Below are 24,667 nucleotides of genomic sequence, written 5' to 3'. Positions count from 1 at the left end.
TAAGTCCAATGGAAAATCAGACTTGTGTAATTAATTTCCAAAACAGCTAGCTTCTCTTTCTGGGGAGGCCCCTAGCCTGAAGAATAAGTCCTTTTTCCAGCCTGTGACCAGAATGACAGTTCAGCTTCTCAACAACCAACAAAGCAAGGTGACTCTTTAATGACTGCAATAGTTCACATCTGAAAACATCTGTTTTCACGGTTTGTAGATCACTGTCTATCCTGATCTCAACTTCCAAGTCTGAGAAATAAAAAGTAAACAAGTGAACTGATACAAAACATGGCGATTATGGGCAGACACTCAATCCAGAGTCACTTAAATATGAAAGATCTTAAAGGATACCATTTTTGCAACCCACGTCCCCAAACCAGGGCATGAGTACAGCCAGGGACAGAGGTGCTAAGAAGGGAGGCTGTACCTGAGGAGCAGGGCACAGTGGTCATTGCCCCCAGCCAGAGGGCTGGCCAGTCACTGTGTGTTTCTCTCTGGCCCAGACACAGAGCACCAATGCTATAGTTTCAACCCCTACTTTCCAGTAGCTGGGGCTTCCTTGGCTCACAAGACTTTCCTAGGGAGATTCTCACACATTAGCAATATGAACCCAAGGCTTAGAGCTGGGGGGGAAATGCTTTGAGCCGGGAGGTATCAGGACGGACAGTCTGCTTCGGAGTGTGCCCATAATGCTAGTCGATGTCACACTGACCTCTTTGTGCTGGTGGGAGCAGGGACTGCAGGGAGCAGAGAGAGAATCACTCCTCCAGGTGTGGGCCCGGGATATGGTCTGCCCGCTCCCAGGGCAGGACGTCCCACGTAGAGTCAGAGAGCTCAGCCCAGCCTCAGATTCCAGCCACAGAAACACTTTGAACAGTCCTGCTCTGCTGCTCAAGGAAACGGCCTTCAGTCTCACACCAGCCTTTAAAGTGATCCCCAAATGTCATTTAAGCCTGTTCACCAAACCAAGGCTTCCCTGAACTGTGGGCAGAGAAACTCAAGATCTAGTGATGGAAGTTGAGACCAACGTGTGGTCTCCTTCTGGTCCCCAAACAAGGACTGAAGCACTTAAACATTTACAGTCATAAAGACAGAAGAACTCTCCCACCCGGAAACAAACCATCTAAAAGGAAGTGGAGACAGACTATGCACGTGTGGGCAGGAATTATAATTAAAATATTCCATATCTTATTACTGGTCAAGGAAGACACCTCACGTGTATCAGATGCCCAGACATCATCAGCCTGGCTTGGGGAGCTTTGCAGATCTTATTTCAATTAACTTCTGTTTTAGATCTAAGGAAACAGGCTCAGAGAAGTCGGATCACATGAACTACTCTGTCTTTATTTCTGCCCTAGAAAATGCTGTTGATGTGGAAGAAACACTGGGATGCACATGAACTCAAACATGTTCCTGTTTGGGGGCTGATGTTTAATCATTTGGAGCCACACGGCTGTACCCAAGGCCTCGGTCCCCAGTCCATACGGTTAGAGCTTCCAGGCGGTCCTCATCATGACAATGAAATACACGTCGGTGTCGATGGATGCGCTCACCCCCGCATAGTAGTTCATGAACTCCTCGGGGGTCACCTGCGGGGGAGAAGTTAGAAACAAACACGAAACTTTGCTTCTCACCATTTCAGTGGGGCCCGCCTCCAGCACCTGTAAACGAAGGGGAGATTTCCATCAAGGGAGCTTCTCAGGGACCATCGCTGAGAAATAGATCTAAAAGGGAAAAGTGAAGGCAGACTTGGCGGTGGCAGGTGGCCCAGAAAGCCTTGAAATTTTCCAAACCGGTAACCTAAGTGGAAAGCGAGATACAGGTTCTGTCTTTCTGTAAGAGCCGAGCCCATCTGGGCAGAGAAGTGAAGCTGACACTCAGAACAAGAATCGGGAGTTTTCAACCATAGTCAATACTCTCTTTTTGTGACACCTCCGAAATCACACCTCCTGTCTCTGGTTCGGGGTGAATAAGGTTTTCCCTTTCAAAAAATGGAGTTCTGTCCTGTGGGTAAAGAAACAGATTTCTAGGTAACCGTTTCATGGCTTCATGCTTTTTAAAGAGACAAATTACTTGTTCAAGGCTCAACATCAGTAAAAAGAAGAAGAAGAAGAAGAAGAAGAAGAAGAAGAAGAAGAAGAAGAAGAAGAAGAAGAAGAAGAAGAAAGAAAGAAAGAAAGAAAGAAAGAAAGAAAGAAAGAAAGAAAGAAAGAAAGAAAGAAAGAAAGAAAGAAAGAAAGAAAGAAAGAAAGAAAGAAAGAAAGAAAGAAAGAAAGAAAGAAAGAAAGAAAGAAAGAAAGAAAGAAAGAAAGAAAGAAAGAAAAGTGCCCCAAGCTTCATGTGTCCCCACAACTCAAGGGTTTTCTCTCTGTCCTATGCCTATAACTGTCCCTTTGGAATATCAACTAATGCTTTTATCTACACTTGGATTTTACATTCTTTCTGTGTAGCAGGCGGAGCTGGCACCTGCACTTCAACCCTAACGGCTGACAGGATTGGCTGATTCAGAGAGAAGAACCGCCCTCCTGTTCCAGAGTCCACAACCAGTCAGTTCAGCCCAAGGTGGCACCCTGCCGGTGAGGGAGGGCACAGACACGGTATGGTGGCTGTGTTAGAAATCTGGGGCTCTCTAGTTAGCCCTTGATTTTAAGTGTCATGAGGGATTAAAAAGGTGACAGATAGTGAAATCCATAAAACATTCAAAACCCCTTTGTAGTCTGTAACAACAAACTCCTCTCCCACTGAGTACCCACCTACCTCTTCCAAGAATCACATGAGCAGATTGACCCACTTACCCTTTTTTCTGAAATTATAAGTAAACAGAGAAAAAAGTTAGAGGATACACAGTTCTCTCTCTGTACCCACCCCCAGCTCCAACCCCCCAAAGTAGCAAAAAGCAGTAGGAAGAAAGACATTGGACTGAATTAATATTTAAACTGTGTTTATCTGTGGTCTGGAAGTTGAAATAAGTGTGTATAGCTCTTATTAAAATTAGAGGACCGTTAGTATCCTCCTTTCTTGACTTCCTTTTTATTTCTGTCCTTCACACTCACCACCTACGCAGCCTTAAACCCCACCTGTAAGTCAGACTACCTAAAGCTGGAAGTCAGAGCTTACAGATGAACCACTTCTGGCAAGGCCGCCCCTCACTCTTAGAGAGCTCTGAGTCTGCTTGTTTCCTGAGACTCAACTTTCGCTGGGAACGGCCTGAACCACAAATTCTGTGATTTGCCCCGTTAGGCGGTCCTCCCTGTAGTCCATTACTTTTCCATAGTAATAGCTATTACTAATTAATGATTTTGTTTGGCATTAGAAAAATGGGAGAATGGACACCCCTTCTTTAGGCAGGCCTCTTGACTATGCTACGCTTAAGTGACAGAGAAGATGTTACTGACAGGAGAAGGTCCCCAATGGGGACAACAGAGTTGTCTGGGTCGTGATACAGAAGATAACCCCCTTTTTCTCCGCTCCCGCCTGATTAGAAAATTCAGACCATAAGTTCAGGGTGTCTACACACACTCTGTAATATACTTAAAGTATTTTAATGAGTAAAAAAAATGCTATATGAGATAGACTCATATTCCCTCAAAGGCTAATATAGTCCTGAGATTTTTTAAAATATTTATATTGATAGTGTGCACACATGTAAACTTCCAAACCTAGATATTTAAAGAAGAAGAAGACAAGGAAAAGAAGGAGGAGGAGGAGAGATCTCTCCCAACCAGGGAGCGCGCCCTGCTCCGCACAGGACTCCTTGCGCTCACCCCTCTGCCCAGTGGCTTCCAGCAATGGCTGCTCTGAGAGCCGGGGGCGGGGTCTGAGCCCAGGACCCAAGACACCCAATCCCTCAGCTGCTGTGAACCCCTGCAACTGGATGCCAGGTGACAGCTAAGCCTGACCTATTGAAAGTTCACAAATTTGAACATCAGTCTTGGCTAAGGAATATGCTAACTTTTTTGTGTTATTCTAAATTCTGTCTTACTGGGATACCGGCTGCATTTTGTAAGCTTAAATGAGTGCACTGGCTTTAAGTGTGGCTATAACTTCACCGTAAGAAATCTTAATATAAAACAACTCGATTTGAAAGATATAAATTAAGGGCTAATTATTCTCTCTCTCAAAGAATTAACACGGAGTTATTTTACATCAACAGGTCCTTGTGTGTTTAAAACATGACTCAACGTACAAAAGGTTAAGTCACACGTCACTTTCCGGAGACACTTCCATTGTGTCTATTAAATGAGGCATCTCTGTAAAGCCCTTAACACGAGGTCCGGCAGACAGTAAGCGCTCAGTAAATGGAGCCCAGATCTGTAATTACACTAAATGAGGTTAACATGTATGTTACATTTAGTAATTAAACACAGGCATTTCTGAAATCTTTTAGAGGCCAAAATCTCAAATGTGGACACGAATAAAAGTCATCTTGGGTACTTATTGAAACTAAATTCTTGAGCTCCTCACACCCCCAAATCAGATTCAGTGGTTTTGCCACGCAGACAGAAATTTGCATTATTGATGCAAACCCCAGATGACGATCACGCCAAGTCAGAGTCGAGTATCAATACGGAGTCTGTGATACTCAGGTGATAGTAGGAGCTGTAAGTGCTAAAAACCCCAGTGACGTTTATGAGCTTAACGTGGCATTTTAAGATAAATGTCAAAAGGGACAGGGGTGGGAACTTTAAATCAGCTGAATCACAACAACCGGCCCTACTGACTTGGGTTAAAGCAAAGGGCAGCTGAGGTTTCCCCTGGTGAGGAGGAGGAACCACCTGCACGGGGAGGCAAATGCACCCAGGGGTCCCATGCGGAGCTGGGCTAATTTGGGGAAATGGCAGTTGACTATTTTTCCACTGCCATGTCACAGATCAAAGACTAGCAACATTGGAAGGTTCTGTTACTTCTGTCCCTAAGCAGTTGGCTGCTCTGCAGAATCTAGGACCCTCCCCCCCAACTTTTAAAAAATCTATCTCTGCTTTCCCTTCAGTCTAAAGTGGAGGGTGTTTCTCTGTCCCTGGCAGGAAAATGTCAGTAGAGAGAAAGCTCTCCTTCCTACCCACCTCGCCTCTCGTTGATAGGACTCGCCGCTAAGTTTTGTGGAAAAAGTTGGGGGAAATTCCCTTCAGAAGGGGAAGGCTTGTCTCTCCCACCTATCACCACCATCTCTTCCTCCCGCCCGTTGTCCCACTAACGTGTCCTTGGCAGCACAGGGTCAGGGGTAGCCTCCGCAGCTTCTGCTGCTGCTGACTACCAAGCCAGGAAGGAACTCCTTTCCCCCTCACCATGGCCTTCAGGCACCTAAGTCCATTCACAGCTGTGGATGAGACACGGGACATTTTGGTAACAGCCCAAACATAGTTCTGGAGATTCCTAATCCTACTGAGCTATGCATTTATAAGTTTAAGATAACAGTTGACGGAGAAGGGGTAGTCGCTTACCTTTTTTTTCCTTTGGTCTTTAAAAAATTTTTTATTGAACTTATTGGGGCAACATTGGTTAATAAAAATATACAAGTTTCTATAATATGTCATTTGAATATTGTATTACGTATTCACCACCCAAGGTCAAGTCTCCTTCTATCACCATCTATCCCCCTCTTCTCCCTCCCCGACCCCTCTTTCCCTCTGGCAAACACTGTACTGTGTCTATAAAGTATTTTTTTCACCCAGCCCCCCAACCCCTCTCCCTTCTGACAGCTGTCAGTCTGTTCTCTGTGAGTCTATTTTTTTTGTTGTTAGTTTACTTGGTTCACTAGATTCCACACAGAAGTGAAATTGCATGGGCTTTGTCTTTCTCTGACTGGCTTATTTCACTTGCCTTTAAACTTACTGTACTTTAACATGCAAGTTAATCTCAAAGCCTACTAAAGATTAAATCAGAGCAAATTCCGTTATCTGACATTCTTTTCACTGAAAGCTTCCCTTAAATGGCAGTTCCGCAGAGCGTGGTGTAATGACAAATGAGAATGCGTGTAAAAGGCACAGTCTTGAAATGCCTTGTGAATCACACTCCAAAAACCTGAATTATGGTCTCATCCTGAAGCTAAATGTTTTCACTATAGCCTGCTTCATGGGAAAGTGGCTGGCTGTGCATGGTTAATATGGTAACCGTGAAATGGAATGTCTAATCAAAGCACCGCCTTTTCCAGGTGTAGGCATTGACCTGTCTGTGGCTGCCCTACTAATACATCAGTGTGCGTGACACACACACACACTTTTTATTGCTTTATTTCTCAACTCTCTAGGAAGTCACTAAGGAAATATCTACCTCTCTTCTGCAGATAACAACTGTAATGTAAGTATTTTTAAGGCTTTCAACCTATTTCCTACCTATTTACAGTTACAAATTGGATAGAAGAAATTTCACTTAGATGAAGCTCTTTTACTTACCAGTCCATCTTTGTCATAGGGTGAGTCAAAGTTATCCAGAAATTTCCTGAATACTTGCTCCTCAGTCCATTCTCCGTTCTGGTACTTGGGATGGTGTTTTGCGTTGTACACCTCACGGAGGTCTTCAATTGTTATGACGCCATCTCCGGTCTTGTCTAACTTTCTAAAAGCTTGCATAATTACCTCTTTTCTGGCTCTGGACATTGGAGGCTACACAAATAGAAGAAGAAAAAACACAGCAACATGCACAAGCAAATAAGCCATTTTGTATGTTATGAGATAAAATATCTGATTCCCCTCAACCAGGTGCAACGGTTTGTGGGCCATTAGTGACATGCATTGTGATCTTTCCCCAGGTTCCTACATCTGTTCTTCTCCTGCCCATCAAGTTCGCTGGGCACTAACAGCTTCTGAAAACAAAACCTCAAGACAGCCAACCCAAACCACGTGAAAACCAGACCCAGCAGACACGTTGACTCACAGGGCCACCTACCCTTAAGGTGAGAAGAAACTCATTGAAGTCAATGGTTCCATTTCCATCCTTATCAAACCTCCGGAAAAGCTCTTCTGCCTCTTCCTTCTCCATGACCACGGCATAATCGTTTAACCCTTTCACGAATTCTTTGAAATCAAGACTTCGGTTGTTATTGTCATCCATAATTCGAAACACTCTGAAGAAAGTACACACACACACAAAGAAGAAACCCACAAAGAACAAGGTGAAGCATAAAGATTTAAAAACAAAACCACTCTCAGGATTTTTCAAAGTAAAATACAAGTCTTAGATTGTTCTCTGAACCCTCCTCCCAAAATTGGAGAGCCTCTTCCCGGTGTCTCATAAAAGAAGACAAACCTTTGAAAAAATGGACTGTGTAATTCCAGTGTAAAGGCATTTTAGCCAAACTGTAAACACAGTAAAAAGATGGGGGGAGGCAAGAAGCATGGGGGAATTCTAGGGCAATGAAACTATTCTGTATGATACTATAGTGGTGGATACATGGCATTAAGCTCCTGTTAAAGCTCATAAAAATTTACAGTACAAAGAGTAATCATTAATGTATACGATTCTTTAAAAAATTACTTAGAAGGTCTGGAGATCCCAGGAAGGAAGGTAGTCTTTGACGAGGGAATCTAACTGTCCTACAGAAGTTTAAAGCAATCTCACCGAGAGGGAGAGGTGGGGCGAAGGTCCGGACATAAGCAACTTTGGAAATGAGTCAGTAAGACTACAGGTGAAATGGGCCACACGTCAGCACTGCGCACCAGGTGATGGTGTTTCCCGGGGTGTGAGCCAACAGCCCTGATGTCGCTCTCCAGGTGTGTTGGAATTGAACAGTTAAGTAAATGGACAGCAGCTGGTGGGAGCCAAGTTTCTCACTACAGGAATGGGAGGGGATTAACAGGGGGCCAGAATGATCTGATTTGGGCGGTGAGAGATTAGAGTTGGAGACGTCAGTATGAACTCAGGTTTAGCTCAATACCAACACAGATGATTACAGATGGAAACAAGTATAGATGTATGTGCATCTCCAGGTTAAGAGGACCTAGAAGTAACACCCACTAACAACAAGCACATCTAGAGCCTAGATCTTGGTTTCTAATACTATCCTCCAGTAAAAGGAACTGAGCTTCTTAGAGAAATTGCTGACTCTAAGACTGGGGCAGGAAACATGCGAGGTAAGCTTTGAGTATTTTGTACCTCAAAGTGAGAAAGTGCTCAAAACAAACACATACACACACACAACCTTGCACTGATGGGGAAACATCTCGGGGCACAGGAGCCGACCGAACACACTCCCAAAGCCAAAACTGGAACAGCGTGAGCAATGAAATAAAGCAGTGTTGGCGTATAACCCAAAGTATAAAATAAATATCCATAAGTCCATATTGGTTCAAATAAATGATTAAATAAATAAATGTGGCAGAAGAGTTAGATTTCTCTTTTTTCTTTTATTTTTTAAAGATTTTTATTATCATTTATTTATCTTTAGAGGGGAAGGGAAAGAGAAAGGGAGAGAAATATCAACGTACGGTTGCCTCTCATGTGTCCCCTGCCAGGAACTGGCCTGCAACCAGGTATGTTCCCTGACTGGGAATTGAACCGTGATTCTTTGGTTTGCAGGCCCACGCTCAATCCGCTGAGCTACACCAGCCAGGGCCTATTTTTTCAATTACATTTTACTGATTATGCTATTACAGTTGTCCTGATTTTGCCCCCCTTGCTCCCTTCACCCAGCACCCCTATTCCCTCAGGCAGTCCCCACACCACTCTGCATGTCCACAGGTCATGCGTATAAGTTCTTCGGCTTCTCCATTTTCTATAATGCCCCTTACACCCCCGTGGCTATTCTGAAACCACCTGCCTGTACTTCTTAATCCCCTCGCCTCTTCACCCACTCCTCCACCCCGTCCCCCGCCAATTTGGCAACTGTCAAAATGCTCTCTGTATCCATGATTCTGTCGCCGTTCTCCTCGTTTGCTTAGTTTGTTTTTTAGATTCAATTATTGATAGATATGCACTTTTTGCCATTTTATAGTTCATACTTTAGATCTTCTTTTTCTTAAATAAGTCCCTTGACCATTTCATATAATAATGCTTTGGGAATGATGAACTTTACTTTTCTCTTGTCTGGGAAGCTCTTTACATGCCCTTCAATTCTAAATGATAACTTTGCTGGGTAGAGCAATCTTGAATCTAGGTCCCTGCTTTTCATGACTTTGAATATTTCTTGTCAGTCCCTCCTAGCCTGCAAAGTTTCTTTTGAGAAATCAGCTGACAGTCTTATGGGAACTCCCCTGTAGGTAAATGACTACTCTTCTATTGCAGCTTCGAAGATTCTCTCTTTATCTTTAACCTTTGGCATTTTAATTATGATGTGACTTGAAGTGGGTCTCTTTGCATCCATCTTGTTTGGGACTCACTGTACTTCCTGGACTTGCATGTCTATTTCCTTCACCAAGTTAGGGAGATTTTCTTTCATTATTTTTTCAAGTAGATTTCCAATTTCTCACTCTTTCTCTTCTCCTTCTGGCACCCCTATGATGTAAATGTTAGACCTCTTGAAGTTTTCCCAGAGGCTGCTTACACTATTCTCATTTTTTTGGATTATTTTTTTTTCTTGTTCTCATTGGTTATTTTTTGCTCCATTATGTTCCAAATTATTGATTTGATTCTCAGCTTCATCCACTTTACTGTGTTTCCCTGCAAATTGTTCTCTACTTCAATTAGCATATCCTTCATTTCTGATTGGATCTTTTCTATGCTGCTAAGATCCTAAGTTCCTAGAGCATCCCTATAACCAGTGTTCTTAACTCAGCATCTGATAGATTGTTTATCTCCATTTCATTTAGCTCTTTTTCTGGAGTTTTGATAGGTTTTTTCATCTGGTCCATGTTTTTTTGTCTCCTCATTTTGGCAGCCTCTCTGTGTATGTTTCTGTGTATTAGGTAGAGCTGCTTTGACTCCATGTCTTGGGAGTGTGGCCTAATGTCATGGGTGTCCTGTAGGGTCCAGTGGCAGAGCCTCCCCCATCACCCAAGCTGGATACTTGAGTTGCATCCTTTGTGTGAGCTGAGTACACACTCCTCTTGTAGTTGAGCCTTGATTGCTGTTGGCAGATCAATGGGAGAGATTTACCCGGGCCAGCCAGCTGCAGGGATTGGCTGTGACCACTGACCACCAACATCCACCCTTCATGGAGAATCAGCTGTGTGGGGGCAAGGCAGTGGTGCTCCAATGTGGTCCATAGCTAACCACTATGTGCACTGGTCCTGGAGGTTCCTGAGTTGTTCAGGTCAAGGTCAGCCTTCATCTGTGTTTTGGTGGGGGGCCACCCTGCCTGAGCTATAAAGCAGTCTGAGATGGCTGCTACTTGTGCTGGATTTGCAGATTCCCAGGTGAAGCCAAACTGTGAATCTTGGCTGGTTGCTGCTAGTGCTGGTCCTGGGCCTCGCCAGCTGTTTCTTATTTGATAAGATTCAGGAAGTTGTGAAGCATGAGCAAGACAAGCCATTCATATGGAAAGGCAGCATGGATGGAGCCATAAGTTGCAAGGGGCAGAGTCTCTGGGGATCTCCAAGGCAGATCAAACAGTGTTGGCTGGGTTGATTAAGGGAGGTTCCTTTCACTATTTTTTTCAAATAGAGTTCCAATTTCTTGCTCTTTTCCTTCTCTTTCTGGCACCCTTCTGTGATGTGACTGTTGGACCTCTTGAAGTTTTCCCAGAGGCTTCTTACATTATCCTCATTGGGGGGATTCTTTTTTCTTCTCATTGTTCTTATTGGTTATTTTTGTTCCATTATGTTCCAAATCAATGTCTGAGATATGGCACCAGTTTGACGGCTCTGTAGGGGGAGGATTTAGAAAAAGGACAATGGCCTCTGCTCACCTTGATGTCAAACACTTTAGTTCCTCCATTTATGTCACTGGTGCCTTCAAAGCTTCTACCCCGGTGCTGGAGCTCAGAGGAAGTGAGTCTGAGTAGGTGAGTCCATGTGTGGGTTCTTTAAGAGGAACTACTTGGGCCTTCAGAAGTTTCCTCCACTGACTCAGTCCCTGCTGGTTTTTTCAACTAGAAGTTATGGGGACTTCTCTTCCTGGCACTGGAACCCTGGGCCAGGGGGCCTGGAGTGGGGCTGGGACCCCTCACTCACAAGCTAACCTCCCAAAGTTCTATCTGCCACACACAGGTGTGAGACCAGCCCGTTCTGCATCTGCACCCCTCCTACCAGTCTGGATGGATGTGGTTTCTTCAATTCCGCAGTTGTCAGACTTTTGTTCAACTCAAATTCTGATAGTTCTGAGAGACGGCTGTTATATTTAGTTGTAATTGTGATGTGGTTATGTGAAGAGGTGAGCCTGTCTGCCTGTGCTGCCACTGACCAGAAGTGAGACCGATTTGTAGAAGAATTCCAAATATACGATGTTCACACACTGCCCTCAAGGAGGGAAAGCATACTCTCTGCATTTCAGTGGCTTGGCACAGAGACTTCTTTCCAAAAAGAGGGGTGAGTAACTTCACATTTAAAGCCAGACAAACACCATCTTAGGTAAGTGATCAAGGTCAGCATCAATAGTGAGAAATCACGTTGACAGTATACATCCTTGGTGGGATGCTATGAAAATGGTACTTTCCTTTTGTGGCCCCCCAAAACCATAATTCCAGCCTAATCATGAGGGGAAAGAAGAAGAAAGGAACCTCCACTTGGGTTGAGAAAAAATTTGGGGAAGGGCAAGACCAGCAAGGGGAGGAGGCAGAGGACACATTCCAGCAAAAGGCCAAGGACGAGACAGTGTCTGTTCACAACAGGCTAGTTCACTGTGAAGGGGCCACTGAGGCTGATGGGTGGAGACGGGATGGGCAGCAGGAGGGACTGGACTGCAGGGCCCAGGGGTGGGAGGGAGGGTGGCGTTCTTGAAGGACCTGCACCAGGCACAGTGATGTGAACAGAGGATGAGAGAGGGAAAGGTCGGGGTGATAGGCCATTGAAGGGAGGTGGGCTGGTCTCCCAGCTGCACTGTGAGAGCCTGGGCTCTAACAGAGCTTTAGTCCGAGAAGTCAGGACTGCTGACGGCGACATCCCCGATGCTCAGTGTGTGTCTCGGGAAGTGAAGCCTTCCACAGCCTCCACATGCGAGGCTGCTTTTCCCTACCATCACACCCTGTGCACTTCTTTTATATATATATATATTTTTTTATTGATTTATTTTTTAGAGAGAGGGGAGGGGAGGGAGAGAAACATCAATGTGTGGTTACCTCTTGTGGGCCCCATACTGGGGACCTGACCCAAAATCCAGGCATGTGCCTTTACTGGGAACCAAACCGGTGACCCTTTGGTTGACAGGCCGGTGCTCCATCCACTGAGCCACACCAGCCAGGACGCACCCTGTACGCTTCTGACATACACTTCCTCACACTGCAGATTCCTGTCTTCGTGACCCTCGGCCTCCTGGTCCAAACTCTGCATGAGCTGTGGAGAAGCCTGCTCAAGCGTGTCACCCCAGTCCTGTGCCCAATGCCTGGCCCAGGGCAGGCACTCGGTCAGAAGGGCCTACAGTCTCTTTGCCCTTGGCCTTCTCAGTCCTGAGGACTGCCCAGCCTACCAGGGAGCCACAGCCCAGCAATGACAGAGCTGTGGGGCCCCGCAGATGGGAGCTGTTAGTTATCCAATAGGTGGTTCCGGGCCCCTGGACAGCAGAGAGGCACGGGTGCCTGAGAGCACAACTGCCAACTTTGCGATGGTGTCTAAACCACTGTCCCTGCCTCCTGCTCCAAACCCCTGCATCACAGCTTCAGGGAGCGGCTCTCCTGGTCCTGCCAGGTGTCTTTAAGCACCAGTCAAGCTTCTCCCTCCACCTCGAGTGTCCCGGCAGCTGCACTTTCTTGTAGCAGACATGGCCCTTGCTGAATCTGGGACTAAGGACCAAAATGGTCGCAAGGAACCTCAAAGATCAGTCCTTCCAAACTCCGCCTTGACCATCCAGGAACTGAGAGCCCAGGAGGCCACACTAGCATCGGCCTCACCGGGCTGTGTCCTGCCTTGTCCTCCATGTCCCCACCACCCCAGGGGTCCTACCTGCCAAGTCCTTTGATGCCCGCAGAGCCCCTGGCCAGGCACTGCAGCCGGAGTCTTTCGATGGGGTCGGTGGCCGTGGTGAGCCTTTTCTTGGCCTGCATCACCATCTCTCGGTCATGGCGTGCTGTCCCTGCCATCTGAGAGGAAATCCACAACCCGTTAGGAGGGCGAAGGCCTCGTCACCGGCCTCTGGCTGGCTGGTCAGGTGGCAGCAGCCTCCTGGAGGAGAAGGAAATTCCCAGCACACTCTCTCACTGGCTTCCTGAGGACCATCTCAAACTCCCAGAGTTCCCTGGGTTTAGGTCCACCATCTGTGTGCCATCATCGTTCCCACTTACCTCCCTGGTCCAAGGACGGCGGAGTTCTCCCACCTGGACAACAGTTTCAGAACTACGGCCGGTCCTCAGCAGGCCCAGGCCACAAAGCAGCACCCCGCCTCTAACCTCCTTTTGAGACAACCTTCTAGGCTTCATTCTTTTATTTAGAATTTCCCTTTTTCCTTTGACTGCCTGTTTAACAGTCTCGTTTCTGGACCAAGCACTAATTTTTGTTGCTTCTGTCTTCACTGAGATTCTCAGCATCTGGGCCTTAGTGACCCCTACCAGTAACATGTAGGTTTTCCTTGGCGAACAGGTTAATGCCCATTGAATACTGAACTACACTCTCAGCACAGAAAGAAGGGTAAATACACTCTGTCTCTCCTGACAAATAGATTTAGCTTTTTTCCCTACAATTTGGCTTCTGTGTGTTAAATGTCCAGAAAAAGCTGAGAGGGCGGGGGAGGCCCATGAGCAATGTGCCGGCCACTGCAGGGGGCTTGGGTTCTGAGAACTAGAACAACAGTGGAAACACAGGGCTGGGAGCCTGGAGACCCAGGGTCCAGTCCTGACTCATCAGAACGCTCCCGGTATCGAGTCTCAGGCCCTCCGATGCCTCCTCCTCTGTTAAATAAAGGGATATGATGAGGTGATCTTTTAAGTTCCGCTCCTGCCTGGCAAATCTTCATACAAGCCTGCTCCCCCAGTAAATGGATCATTCCATATATTACTCTCTCGTGTAAGTTGTGAATGAAAAGAGCAAGAGAGCTTGGTGGACATACAAAAAACAGTATTTAATCTGCAGAAAAATGGTGTTAGAATGAATCCAAACTTGACTCGAGTGCGCCCCCTGCCGGCCAAGTGCTGGCACTTCCCCCGAAGGCCACACTAGGATAAGATTCCGACCTGCACCCTCTGTTTGCTCTCCTCCTATACAACCCATAAGAGCGCCCACAAAGTTCTCCTTCTTTAACCTTAGAGAGGAATCTCAGACAGAAAACTGACCAAAATAGATAATTCAGGGATACACATGCTTCACTGCTCATTTCCTACAAGCACCTCCCAAAAACCAAGCACTGGGCTCCCCGGCACTTGCTCCTTTTCACAGATTCCCATCCCCTATCGGGGGTGTCCAGACTTCTGGCGTCTCTGGGCCACACTGGAAGAAGATGAGTTGTCTTGGGCCGCACATCAAATACGTGGCAACACATAATCCATGCGTAATACCTTGCGCCCACTCACGGGAGAGCAGTCGAGTTGGGAGCCCCGCCTCCTGCCCCCTCCGGCAGCCAATCCTGCCCAGCGACGAAGCAAGCAGTTACCTCTGGACTCTACTCTGACACGTTCGGAAACAGTGCACCTTTCTCTCCTGCCAGCCCACCGTGGCACCTAAAACGCCCTCATCGACGTCAAATGTATTGGGGTAACACTGGTTACTAACATCACGTGAATTTCAGGTGCACACCACTGCAATTAGACACCTGTGTGCCTTCGATTACCATGTATTTGACCCCCTTTACCCGTTTTGCCCCACCCCCCACCCCTTTCCCTTCTGCTGCCCACCATTCTGCTGTCTATGAGTGTGTTTTTGTTTACCTTGTTAGTTTGTTGTTTTTTGTTTTACTGTTCCATGGTTTTTGTCCTTTTTAGTCTTTAGTGACCCAGTTCATTAACTAATAGCTATGTATTTTGCCATGTATAATGAGCACTTTTTTGCCCAAATTGTTGAGGGAAAAATAAGGATGCGCATTATACCTGGATAGCACTAATTCCATATTTATAGAAATGTTTTTATCCTTTTATTTATGCTTATGCATTACAAGCATAACTCTAGAAAGCAATAACAATATCCATATGCAAAATAATACCCTGAATATGGTCATCATTTTGTTTCTAAATATAAATAAATAAAACATTGAATTAACAAATTTAAAAGAAAGATTTTTTCCTGAAAGTTAGGGCCAAAAACATGAGTGCACATTTTACATGGGAGCACATTATACACGGCAAATTACAGTAATATTTATTGCATGCTGTTTTCAGGCACCAGTGCTGGAATGGGGAGATCGCTCTGAGAAGCATGCCCTTGAAAAGCTTAGAATCTTAAACTTGAGTACAGAGGTCCGGGTTGGGTAAGGAGCACCGCATACCTAAAATTTACTTCTGAAGAAGTCGGGATGGCTCAGGTGGAGTCTCAGTGAAAAAGGGCGATACTCAGAGCTTCTGAAGTTTGCTCCATGGCACCAGGTACTAGGGCGGGAGTCTGTCCCACACGTGTGCTACCAAGATGACAGCACTGCACAGACCGTGCCCGACTCCAGAAGACAGCCGTCTGAACGCCCAGCCCAGCAGGTGCACGGCCGGGAGTGGGCTGCCCTCCCAAAGCACGTGGCTGCAGCGCCACCTCGTGTTGGCGTCCTGCCTACGCAGTTCCCCCGGCCAGGGGCGCTATGAGTCCTTCAAAAAATGTCGACAAAAGACGAGCGCCTGGGCCCTGTGCTAGGGAAGGTAAAAGGCAGCGAAACAGACAAGGCAAACAACCTGTAGGAGGGGGAGGTGCGACCCCAATACTGCAACGGATCGAAATAGGGAGGCTACCCCAGCCTAGAAGTGGGGCTTTTTGGGGACTTCGCAGAGGAGGTGGTGATGGCTAAGCTTTAATCCTCCAGGAAGGTGGTGGTTACTCAGACTTGGGTCGTGGGGATGGAAGAAGGGAGGGTAAGGTATAGTTTCCAAGCACTAGGGGCAAAGTGAAAGAGAAAATAGTATTATGGGGAAATACAAGTACTTTCAGTATGACTGGGAAATTCGGGCTGTGTGTGCTGGGTGGAGATGGGGCAGGAACGTGGAAAGGGGGCATTTGCAGACCACAAAGAGCCTGGGACACGGTGGTGCAGGGTTCTGTACTGAGAGCAACAGGAGCTGGCAGGGCGTTTAGCTCTGGGGGCAACAGTCTGCTTTGCAAAAGGCTGACAAGCTGCACTTCATTGGGTTGTCTTTGGTGCCTCCTAGTAACGATGGACTGAACCACACATTCTCAACTCTCCCTCCTCCCCCCTCCCCCCAGTGCTGGGTGGAGTCTACAGCCCACAACCTGCTACAGAGAGGGGGGTCTGAGAGTCAAGGGGCACCCCTCTCCCACCAGGCATCCATAAAAGAGAAAGCCCCGCGAGCTTCCACATCCCCTTGGAAACAAAGTGCAAAGGAAACCTCTCAGTCCGCCCTCTGAAGGGCCCTCCCACTGTGGGTCCTCTGCCACTGCTCTCCAGTGTCTCTTTCGTGAAAAAGAGGGTCGCATGGAGGAGCCGAAGCTGAGTTGGCCTGTGTAAGAGGAGGGCGGGCAGAATGAGGTGTCAGGAAGGTACTGTGAGTAGGTGGGTGCCCAGGGAAGACAGGCAGTCTTGTCCCACCCGACCTGCGCCCCCCCCCCCCTGAGGAGGGCAAGCAGCCCGGGCGGGGATGCCCTGAGTGGTCCTTGGCACCCACTGCGAGGAGACTGCTGTCCCTTTGAGCAGATGGCATGTCCTGGCCATGAGAACGGCCCGCAGAGCAGTCCGGCCCCTCCAAAGGCCTCTCCTGCCCCAGAAGCCAGCAGCCCACTCTCCCCACAGCCAGCCAGGCCAGGTCCTGACTTTGACCTTAACATTGGTAGGCACCTCTGTAATGTAGATACCTGTGCTGTCACATCAGCCATTTCGATCTGCCTGGAGTTGCTACAACAGCTCCTTGTGGTTTTAGAAAACATTCTGTGTTTTAGAGAGAAGAAATGAGAAAGCCAATGTAGCACATAGTCACTGATAAAACTTGTGGGGCTTCACCCTGATTTCCAGGGGGTGGGACCCGTATTTGCCTTCTATCAAGTTCACATCCAAGTCAAAACTATTTCCATCTCTGCTAGCTCGCTTCTTGACCCTGAGCACAGGGACCAGTCCCCATGGAAGTGACAGACATGAGGTGTTTTTACTCTTTCTCTCTCTATTTGGGAACTGGGCATGAGTCTGAAATTTTAATTCAACTCAGCGGGCCTTTCTGTACTTGAAAGGCCACACCACGGACCACGTTTGAAGGCGCAGGTTGCCCTCCCTCTGACCCAGTTCACTCACTAAACGAGTTACTACTGCACGATGGATAACAACAACCTGGGCTCTTTCAGAAGTTGGCCCTTGGAAAGTGCCCCTCTGGGATAAGCATTAGATCCCAGGGTGACCCGCAGGCGACCAGGATGCCCCTCCCCTGAGTTGGAAAGGAAAGACACGGACACTTTGAAGGGAGACATGGTTTCTGCTGGGAACACCGGCAAGCCCCCCTGAGAGAGAGAGTGACAGGCCTGTGTCGTGATACGAGTTCTCTCATTGAACCCATCTGAGCTCAGTCCATCTAAACACACCCTGGGCACCTCGGCCACACGAGAGACTGTGCTAATTTGCCAGGTGATAGTGTAGAGCTGTGGCCCCAAATAGGTATAATTTTTGCCCTCCCCCTGCCCCACCTGAGGACATTTGACAATGTTTGGAGGCATTTTTGGTTGTCAGAACAATAGGGAGGGGTGCTACTGCATTTAGTGTGTGCGGGCCAGAGATGCTGCTAAACATGCTCTGAGAGCCCTTGGCAATGACCGCAAAGAATCTCCAGGCCCAAATGGCAGTGGCACTGAGGTTGAGAAGCTGGGCTCCAGAGAAAGACCTGGGCCTCCGGGGGTGGTTGGGATTAGAGCTAGGTATGGTAGGTGCCTAAGGCACAATGTTTAAGGAGGCCCTCAATCTCAGGATCAGACAAATGTCAACTTTGCACATGCACAAGCCTGAGAGTGAGCACTTTCTTAATTAGTTCGCCCCAGGTATTAGTACCTTGCCTCATCCTAGGTGGGCACTAAATTCAACAGGTTTATTAAATACTTATTATGTGACACAACATACCAGTGAATGAGGCATTTACCTTCCTCGAGGTAGCTTTAATTTTGTTGAATTTGACTGACAGATGATTTTCCAGACACTGCTGATCCAAAGGTCATTCCAATGTGCCTTCTATATACATTCCAGTTTCAGTCAAGGCCATGTGAAACAAGTGCTGGCCAGAAAGATTCAACTGCAAGTTCTGAGGGCTCTGAGAGAGCACTCTCATCTCTTTGCCTCCTTCTGCTTTGAACACAAATGCAATATCTGGACGTATGGCAGCCTTTATGCAATCATGAGGGAAGGGCTAAGGGAATCAGAGATACCCAAGTAGAGCCCTAACATCACTGAGCTACTGAGTCAGTTGTAACCAACTGCCTAACTTCACACTCCTGTCATGTGAGAAACATAAGCTTCGATTTGTTTAATTCATTGTTGGTCGGGGCCACTGTTACTTGCAGCCAAAAGGATTCCTAACTGTTACAACAGGCAAAAGTTGATTCCTGCAGTGTTTGGGTTGGCCCTAGATATTGACCTGTACCTGGGTAAAATAACTACCAATCCAGTGAGGAGAGGCTTAGCTCGCCCAGAAAGCTGGGAGGAGAGGTAGAGTAACTCCGTTATAACCTCTTCACTCGGTAACAGCCTCTCAGCATAGGACCCAAGTAACTAACACAATGCACTACAAACCCAGGTTTAATAAAACACAGAGGCCCCAGGGTTCCAGGGCCCTTGTTGTGATGACCTTCCCCTGGGAATCAGCAGCCACAGGCGCTGTCTCGGGAGCGCTCTCCTCACTGTTTCCATCTCACTCTTCCCTTCTGCTCTGCCTTAAATCTCTGGGGTTTTTACCGAGAAATTTCTTGCAACCTAGTCTGAGGCAGGCAGCCTGCCAGATGCAAGGTGTTAAAGAAGCCGGGTAAGAAAATATCTAACCTACCCAAAGCTTTGGCTGGAGTTGTTTTCCAAAAAAGAAAATAAATAAAAAATGAAACGTGTCTTCCAGACTCCCTGGTTTCAGTGACTCTGCTCTTAGAACCAACCTACCAGGTATTTTTCCTTAATTATCCATTTTTTCAGGTTTGACAAGGCCTTGGCCTCAGTGATTTCCAACCTGCTGGAGGGACAAACCCCAGCTGCGCCTGTCCCCCTGCTCTGGGACGAGGGCAGAGGCCACAGCCCTGCCTGCCCTCTGCCCTTTTGCGACTCACCAAAATCACTTACTTAGTAACAATTTGACGGTCACTTTCCAGGCTTATTTTGGAATCATCTGTCTATTGAATGTTTGCTTTATAGCCATGTAGAAAGCCAGCAATTACTTGCATCCTTCATGCTCTAAACCACGATTTTTTGCCAGTGTGCTGCAGCACGCTGCTGTGCCACGAGAAGTTTTAAAACACGCAACACCTGACCGTGCAGCCAGGGGCGCTGCCCCGCTTTCCTCAGATTGTCAAGTGAAAAAGTGACAACAGCCAACAGAGCAACAGGTGCAAATGGATCAAAGTTATACCTATTTTTTAATAGCAAAAACTATATTTTTTTGATGTGGGGAAGAATTTTAGTAATTAGTTTATATGACATCAGATGAAAACAGGGTGAAAATCAGTGCTTTAACCAGATACTTGCAGAAAATCACCAAGTGGCCATGGACAGACATTCAGTACTGAGTGTCGGCCTTGGCGTGGGCTGGCCTATCAGGCAGGAATTCCATCCAGCTACTCCCAACAGAGACAGGCTGCCTTCGGAAAGGATAGAGGTTTATTTTCCGCTTTTGTAAAAGCAAGTCTAAAGGCAACTCGGGTAGTCATCAAGCTCCAGAGAAACTACTATCCTTCTAACCATGGTTTTTTCCCCTCAAAGTTGCCCAAAGTTACAAAAGAGCCCTGGCAACTCCGGCCATTATATCCACATTACAGGCAACAGAAAAAAGAAAGGGGTGGGAGCAAGGTCACACTTCCCAGATGAGTCGGCTCCTTGTAAATGGTTCCCGGCAGATGCCACTCAACCCCTTCCACTTACATCTCATTGGCCACTCCTGCAAAGAAGGCTGGAGCTGTGGTCTGCATCTTTGTGTCGGCCCAGAATTCAAACACTGGTTGAAGTCCTAACTCACAAAGACAGTAGTATTAGGAGGTAGGGCCTTTGGAAGGTGCTGTCTGTGTGCCGGAAGACAGCCCTTCCCCATCATGCCGGTGCCTCGGCCTGAGGCTGTCCAGCCTACAGAACTGGGAGAAATAAATTTCTGCTGTTCAAAAGCCACCCAGTCTGAGTGTCCTGTTGCAGCAGCCTGAACAGACCGAGACAACTGGCAACTCTGATTTCGGGCTGGGCACTTTGCCACCCCCCAGGTTCTGTTTACAAAGAAGAGAAGACCAGCTAGTAAGTAGGCAACTGGCAGATTCTTCCACTTTTGGCAGAAGAACTAGTGTCTTTCCAGAAAGTAAGGGTGTAAGCACTTCCAGATCAGCTCTCAGGACCCTGGGGCTTTTGGAGACATAGGGAGCAGCCAGCTCGCCCCCTCATGGAGTGTCCTAAGTGACCTTACTAAGGTGAGCCCAGGGAGCAGACGTGTGCACATGGGTGATTCTTCCTTTCTCAGTCTCTGATCCCTCAGAGCAAATAACACCCACCTTTCCACGGGCAGAGACCAAGGCACTCCGAGTTCAGGGCAACATGACCTAAGATAAACTGGATGTGGGGACATCCAGCCACTGCCCACTGGCCCAATGTGCCTGTCTACCTAGTTTGGTAAATAAAGACTTTTTGGAAAACAGCCACACGTTCGTTTATGTGCTTCAATGGCTGTGAAAGGGACGGCCTGTGTTTTACGAGTTGTCCCCAGTCCGTTTGTTTAGGGCAGAAAATGCATCTGGTATAAAGTAGATTTTGATAACTGTTACAGTCTGCAAAGTGCTCCCACGTGTATAAGAGGGCATGTGGCTCTTCCCACGTTACCAGATGAGGGCACAGCAGAACCAGGAGGAGCAGGGCTGCTCTGGCGCGGGCAGCACAGCAGAATGAGATTCTGAGCAGGGTCTTTGGCACCTACTGCTTCTCCAGGGGTGTTCTGTATGTTACACACAACACGTCAGAAAATAGTCTTTTTTCCAACAAGTTGCCACCAACCATTCGCACATAAAAACTAGGACAAGCTGGTTAACAAGACCGAGCCCAAAAGCACACTTGGCAAGAACCGGCAGCACACGGTGAGTCACTCACTGGCGAGCTTCCACCAGGCTCCCTCCCCCGCAGGAGGCTGCTGCGGGCAGAGGCCTCGAGGTGTCGCCGCACCCAAACCAGGGCTTCCACAGTGAGAGCGTGTCCAGTGTCCCCCCTCAACCACGGGCTACCCTGCTCTCTCCAGACCACTTTTCAGTTTGCAGTATAAGGAAAACTTTCGTTCACTTCAGGTTATAAGATGTATTTTTAAAAATTATTCTAAGACCAGAGGCAATGGAATTGTGGCAAGAAATGTGCCAGGGACTTTGCTGCAAAGAACACCATGCCTGCTGCACACTCGCACAGTGTCAGGGGTGTGAGAGAAGCAGCCAGTGGCCCTTCTCCAACGCAGTAACCAACTGGCAATGCGTCTTCTCCCAAAGCCAGCGTGTTTGTGTCTGAGATACGGAACCCTGCTCTCAGCAACCTCGGTGCTTTCCTTTATACGAAATTGTCTGAGATTAGAATGGAGAGCAAAATTTTACAAGGAAAATTCAGGAAGGTAAAGCCTTCATTCATAAATTAACACCATTAAAGCAGCGCTTGAACCCGGGAGTGTATTCCCCAAGCTGAACACCCCACTCCTTACTCCCGGGCACCCCATCCCCAGCACAGGTTACTGACAAGGCGTGGCCCCCCTGAGACCAAGGGCACCTGCCGAGAAGAGGCACCCAGACGTTTCTCAATCCCTGTCCCATTATAAATCTCCAAAGTCCCATTGGCCTCTCAACAACAGACGATCTTCACAGTCGGCTCCTCCCCATCCCTTCTCCGTCCACAGCTGGGCTCCAGGAAGCTGACGCCTGCCAACTGCCTTTACCACGTGTCCTCGCTCCCTGGCTTCCTGCTACATCCGACCAATGGGGGGCACCAGCAGGCAATCAGAGGGCAGGAGGAGCCAGACGCTGGCTGGAGTGTTTCTGTTCCCAGCTGCCCTTCTGCCCAGCGACAGTGGTCACTGACCGCGATCCTTCACCAAAGGCGGCCTTCCCTGTAGACCTGCTCCCCTCCAGGACCCTTCAGGCCTAAGGACAATTCCCCTCCTCACTGTGGCAACCCTGCCGTGTCTCCTCATTCCCTATCGAGATCCCTTAGCCTCCCCCCCATCTTTGTAAATTGTCTTTCATTTAACTCTTCTCCGTTACCAATTCTGGATATGCCATCCATTTCCTGCCATGGGACTGCTCGGTCCAATGTCTTCATCCTAGCTGGTACCTGAATTTGGGTGAGAAACTCTGCTTCTGCAGTCTTCCCAGGTAAAGGTACTTCCTACCCCCAATTCTAGGTATAAGGAAGCTTGCAGTCTCTGAAACGCCGCCACACATGGTGACCCATTCTCTGTCCCTTCCTAAATCCCCGACACTCTGAATCCTGCCTCAGAGATGTCCTCTCCATGCCAAGTGTCCCCACCAACCTGGGCCACCTCAGAGGTCGTCGGCAATCCATCCATGTAGCCGTGAGGTTCTGGAGCGCTGTGAGTTCTACCACGTCCTTCTGCTCTTGCTTTTCGTTCCGCATGCCTTCCCAGACCATCTCTCACATTGTCACCTTCCAGTTTCATTCTGCCAGCCACAGATGCCTGCGACCTCACGAAGCCTCTAGACTCCTGACCCTGCATTTCCATCGGAGCCATTACCTGCCTCGTTCTCGTGGATATTTCCTTCCCTCTCCATTCTAGACACCACAGCACATCATCCGGACCACTCCTTCCCAGCACCTTCTTCCTCAGCCCTCCCTTGTCAACCTCCCTCCTCCCCGATTCAACCTGCTCGAAGCTGAGTTTCATCAGTGGTCATGCCAGCCAGGTAGAGCAGGTCACCCAAACACTTCACACTCCAGTATCTACCACACAGTGACTGCTCAGTGAAGTTCTCGCCCTTCCCCTTTCCTGAGTGGGGCTTATCACTGTGCATTTGTATCTCTGCTCCTCTTCCCAGGGGGCAAAGCCTTCCCTGGGGCTAAGCTAACCCCCACCCCAACCCCCCAGACTGACAGCCAAGAATCTCATCAACCTTTAGTTTCCTACTAAAAAGGAACATCTCTCTTCAATCTCTCTCTCTCTCTCTGTCTCTCTTTGTTGGCTAAACATAAGAAAGTGATTAAATCAACATAGAAATTTTTTTTTTAATTGATTTACCTTAAACGCTAACCTGTTGCCACCAGCTGCTTGGAACTGAAACTATGGACGCTGTCTCTTGTGTCCGGGAAGAGGTCCCCTCCCCTCCCCTGTGCCTTCTCCCTCTTGCCTATCCTCGCACCCTCCTGTCTGCCCTCCGCCTGCCAATTGGATGGCTTGGAATCACTGCTGCAGGCTCACAACCTGATTGGCTCAGGTCGCTGTCCGTCCCCATCCTGGCCTTACCCTTTCTCAAGTTTACAAGTCTGTTGCCTAGAAAACGCAGGGACTATGAAAGCCTGAGCTGGGAAGGCTTTATTTTGCCTTGAGAGGGAAGCCAGCGAGAAATTTTGCTGGCAACACTTTGGTTTCTAGAAAGGTATCAGAACTTGCCTCACCTGCAAACTGTCTTAATTCTTTTAGGCCATGCCTTCCTGCCCTTCTGTTGTCCCCATGGCTCCCTGCAGGTGACACTTAGAAGCACAACACAGGGGAGATGCAGGTGCGATTACCAGTGGGGGAGAGCCCTTCCTCCTGCTCCACACGGCACCCTGGTAGGATGCCATTTGCACCTGTGCCTACTGTAATCTGATAGGTGTTTTTCTAACATTCAGCACATTTCATCTGAGGACTTACAAAAATAAAGTGATTAATGGCCAGCCAGGCACTTGGAAAGGAGCTTCCCTGGGTGTCAGGGACAGCAATGCCCCTAAGACAAAGTATCCCGAGATATCTTCTTAGCTGGTCATCAAACCTCCCTCCGCATGCGTGGTCATGGGTGGGAGGACTGCGCCAGCCAGCACCACCACGGGGTAGGGCAGGGCATTTGCTCACTGCCGAGGGCTGCCCACGGAGGGGCCTGTGTGGGGCTGAAACCAGGCGGCCGTCACTCACCGAGCCCTGTGCCCTGGCTGGGGGCAGCAGGCTTTGCGGCTCTTGCCTTGATTGGCACAGTGGCTCTCCTGTCCCTCTGGGGTTGTCTCTGGCGGGGGTCCTTCCCTTCTAAATGACACTGCTATCCCACTCAACGACTCTAAGGAGATGAAAGAACCTGGAAGACACAACCCACCTCACAATGGCAAAGGATCACTGCCCATGTTCAGCACGTTCACCCCTCCAACAGGTCTGCTTTCCACCCACCACTGTGTGCCGTGGGTTGAAGAC

At 48.0% G+C, this 24,667-nt stretch overlaps 1 protein-coding gene across 7 annotated transcripts; it reads right to left on the bottom strand.

The window, feature by feature from the left end:
* Window positions 1-515: 515 nt before the first annotated feature.
* CAPSL (calcyphosine like) lies at window positions 516-23,600 on the bottom strand. 7 transcript variants are annotated; one of them, XM_037129029.2, is made up of 5 exons: window positions 23,525-23,600; window positions 12,960-13,096; window positions 6,877-7,054; window positions 6,384-6,593; window positions 516-1,652 (listed from the first exon to the last, which is right to left on the bottom strand). In XM_037129029.2, exons 2-5 carry the CDS (start codon window positions 13,094-13,096, stop codon window positions 1,479-1,481), a joined length of 699 nt encoding a protein of 232 aa, XP_036984924.1. In that variant the 5' UTR covers window positions 23,525-23,600; the 3' UTR covers window positions 516-1,478. The 7 variants fall into 7 exon arrangements, with proteins under 7 accessions (XP_036984924.1, XP_036984923.2, XP_036984920.2 ...); XM_037129028.2 differs by lacking the exon at window positions 23,525-23,600 and adding an exon at window positions 23,153-23,292; XM_037129025.2 differs by lacking the exon at window positions 23,525-23,600 and adding an exon at window positions 22,802-23,123.
* Window positions 23,601-24,667: the final 1,067 nt, after the last annotated feature.

Source organism: Artibeus jamaicensis, unplaced genomic scaffold (assembly GCF_021234435.1).
Source record: "Artibeus jamaicensis isolate MK-2021 breed Jamaican fruit bat unplaced genomic scaffold, CSHL_Jam_final scaffold_369, whole genome shotgun sequence".
Lineage (NCBI taxonomy): Eukaryota > Metazoa > Chordata > Mammalia > Chiroptera > Phyllostomidae > Artibeus > Artibeus jamaicensis.
This window is presented reverse-complemented; position numbering and strand designations above follow the sequence as displayed.

Coding starts and splice junctions, on each gene's coding strand:
- CAPSL (XM_037129025.2), bottom strand. CDS start 23,020: ATGGCTCCGATGGAAATGCAGGGTCAGGAGTCTAGAGGCTTCGTGAGG. Junction 7,055..12,959: donor GGCATCAAAGGACTTGGCAG/GTAGGACCCCTG, acceptor TACTTTCTTCAG/AGTGTTTCGAATTATGGATG. Junction 6,594..6,876: donor AGTTTCTTCTCACCTTAAGG/GTAGGTGGCCCT, acceptor CTATTTGTGTAG/CCTCCAATGTCCAGAGCCAG.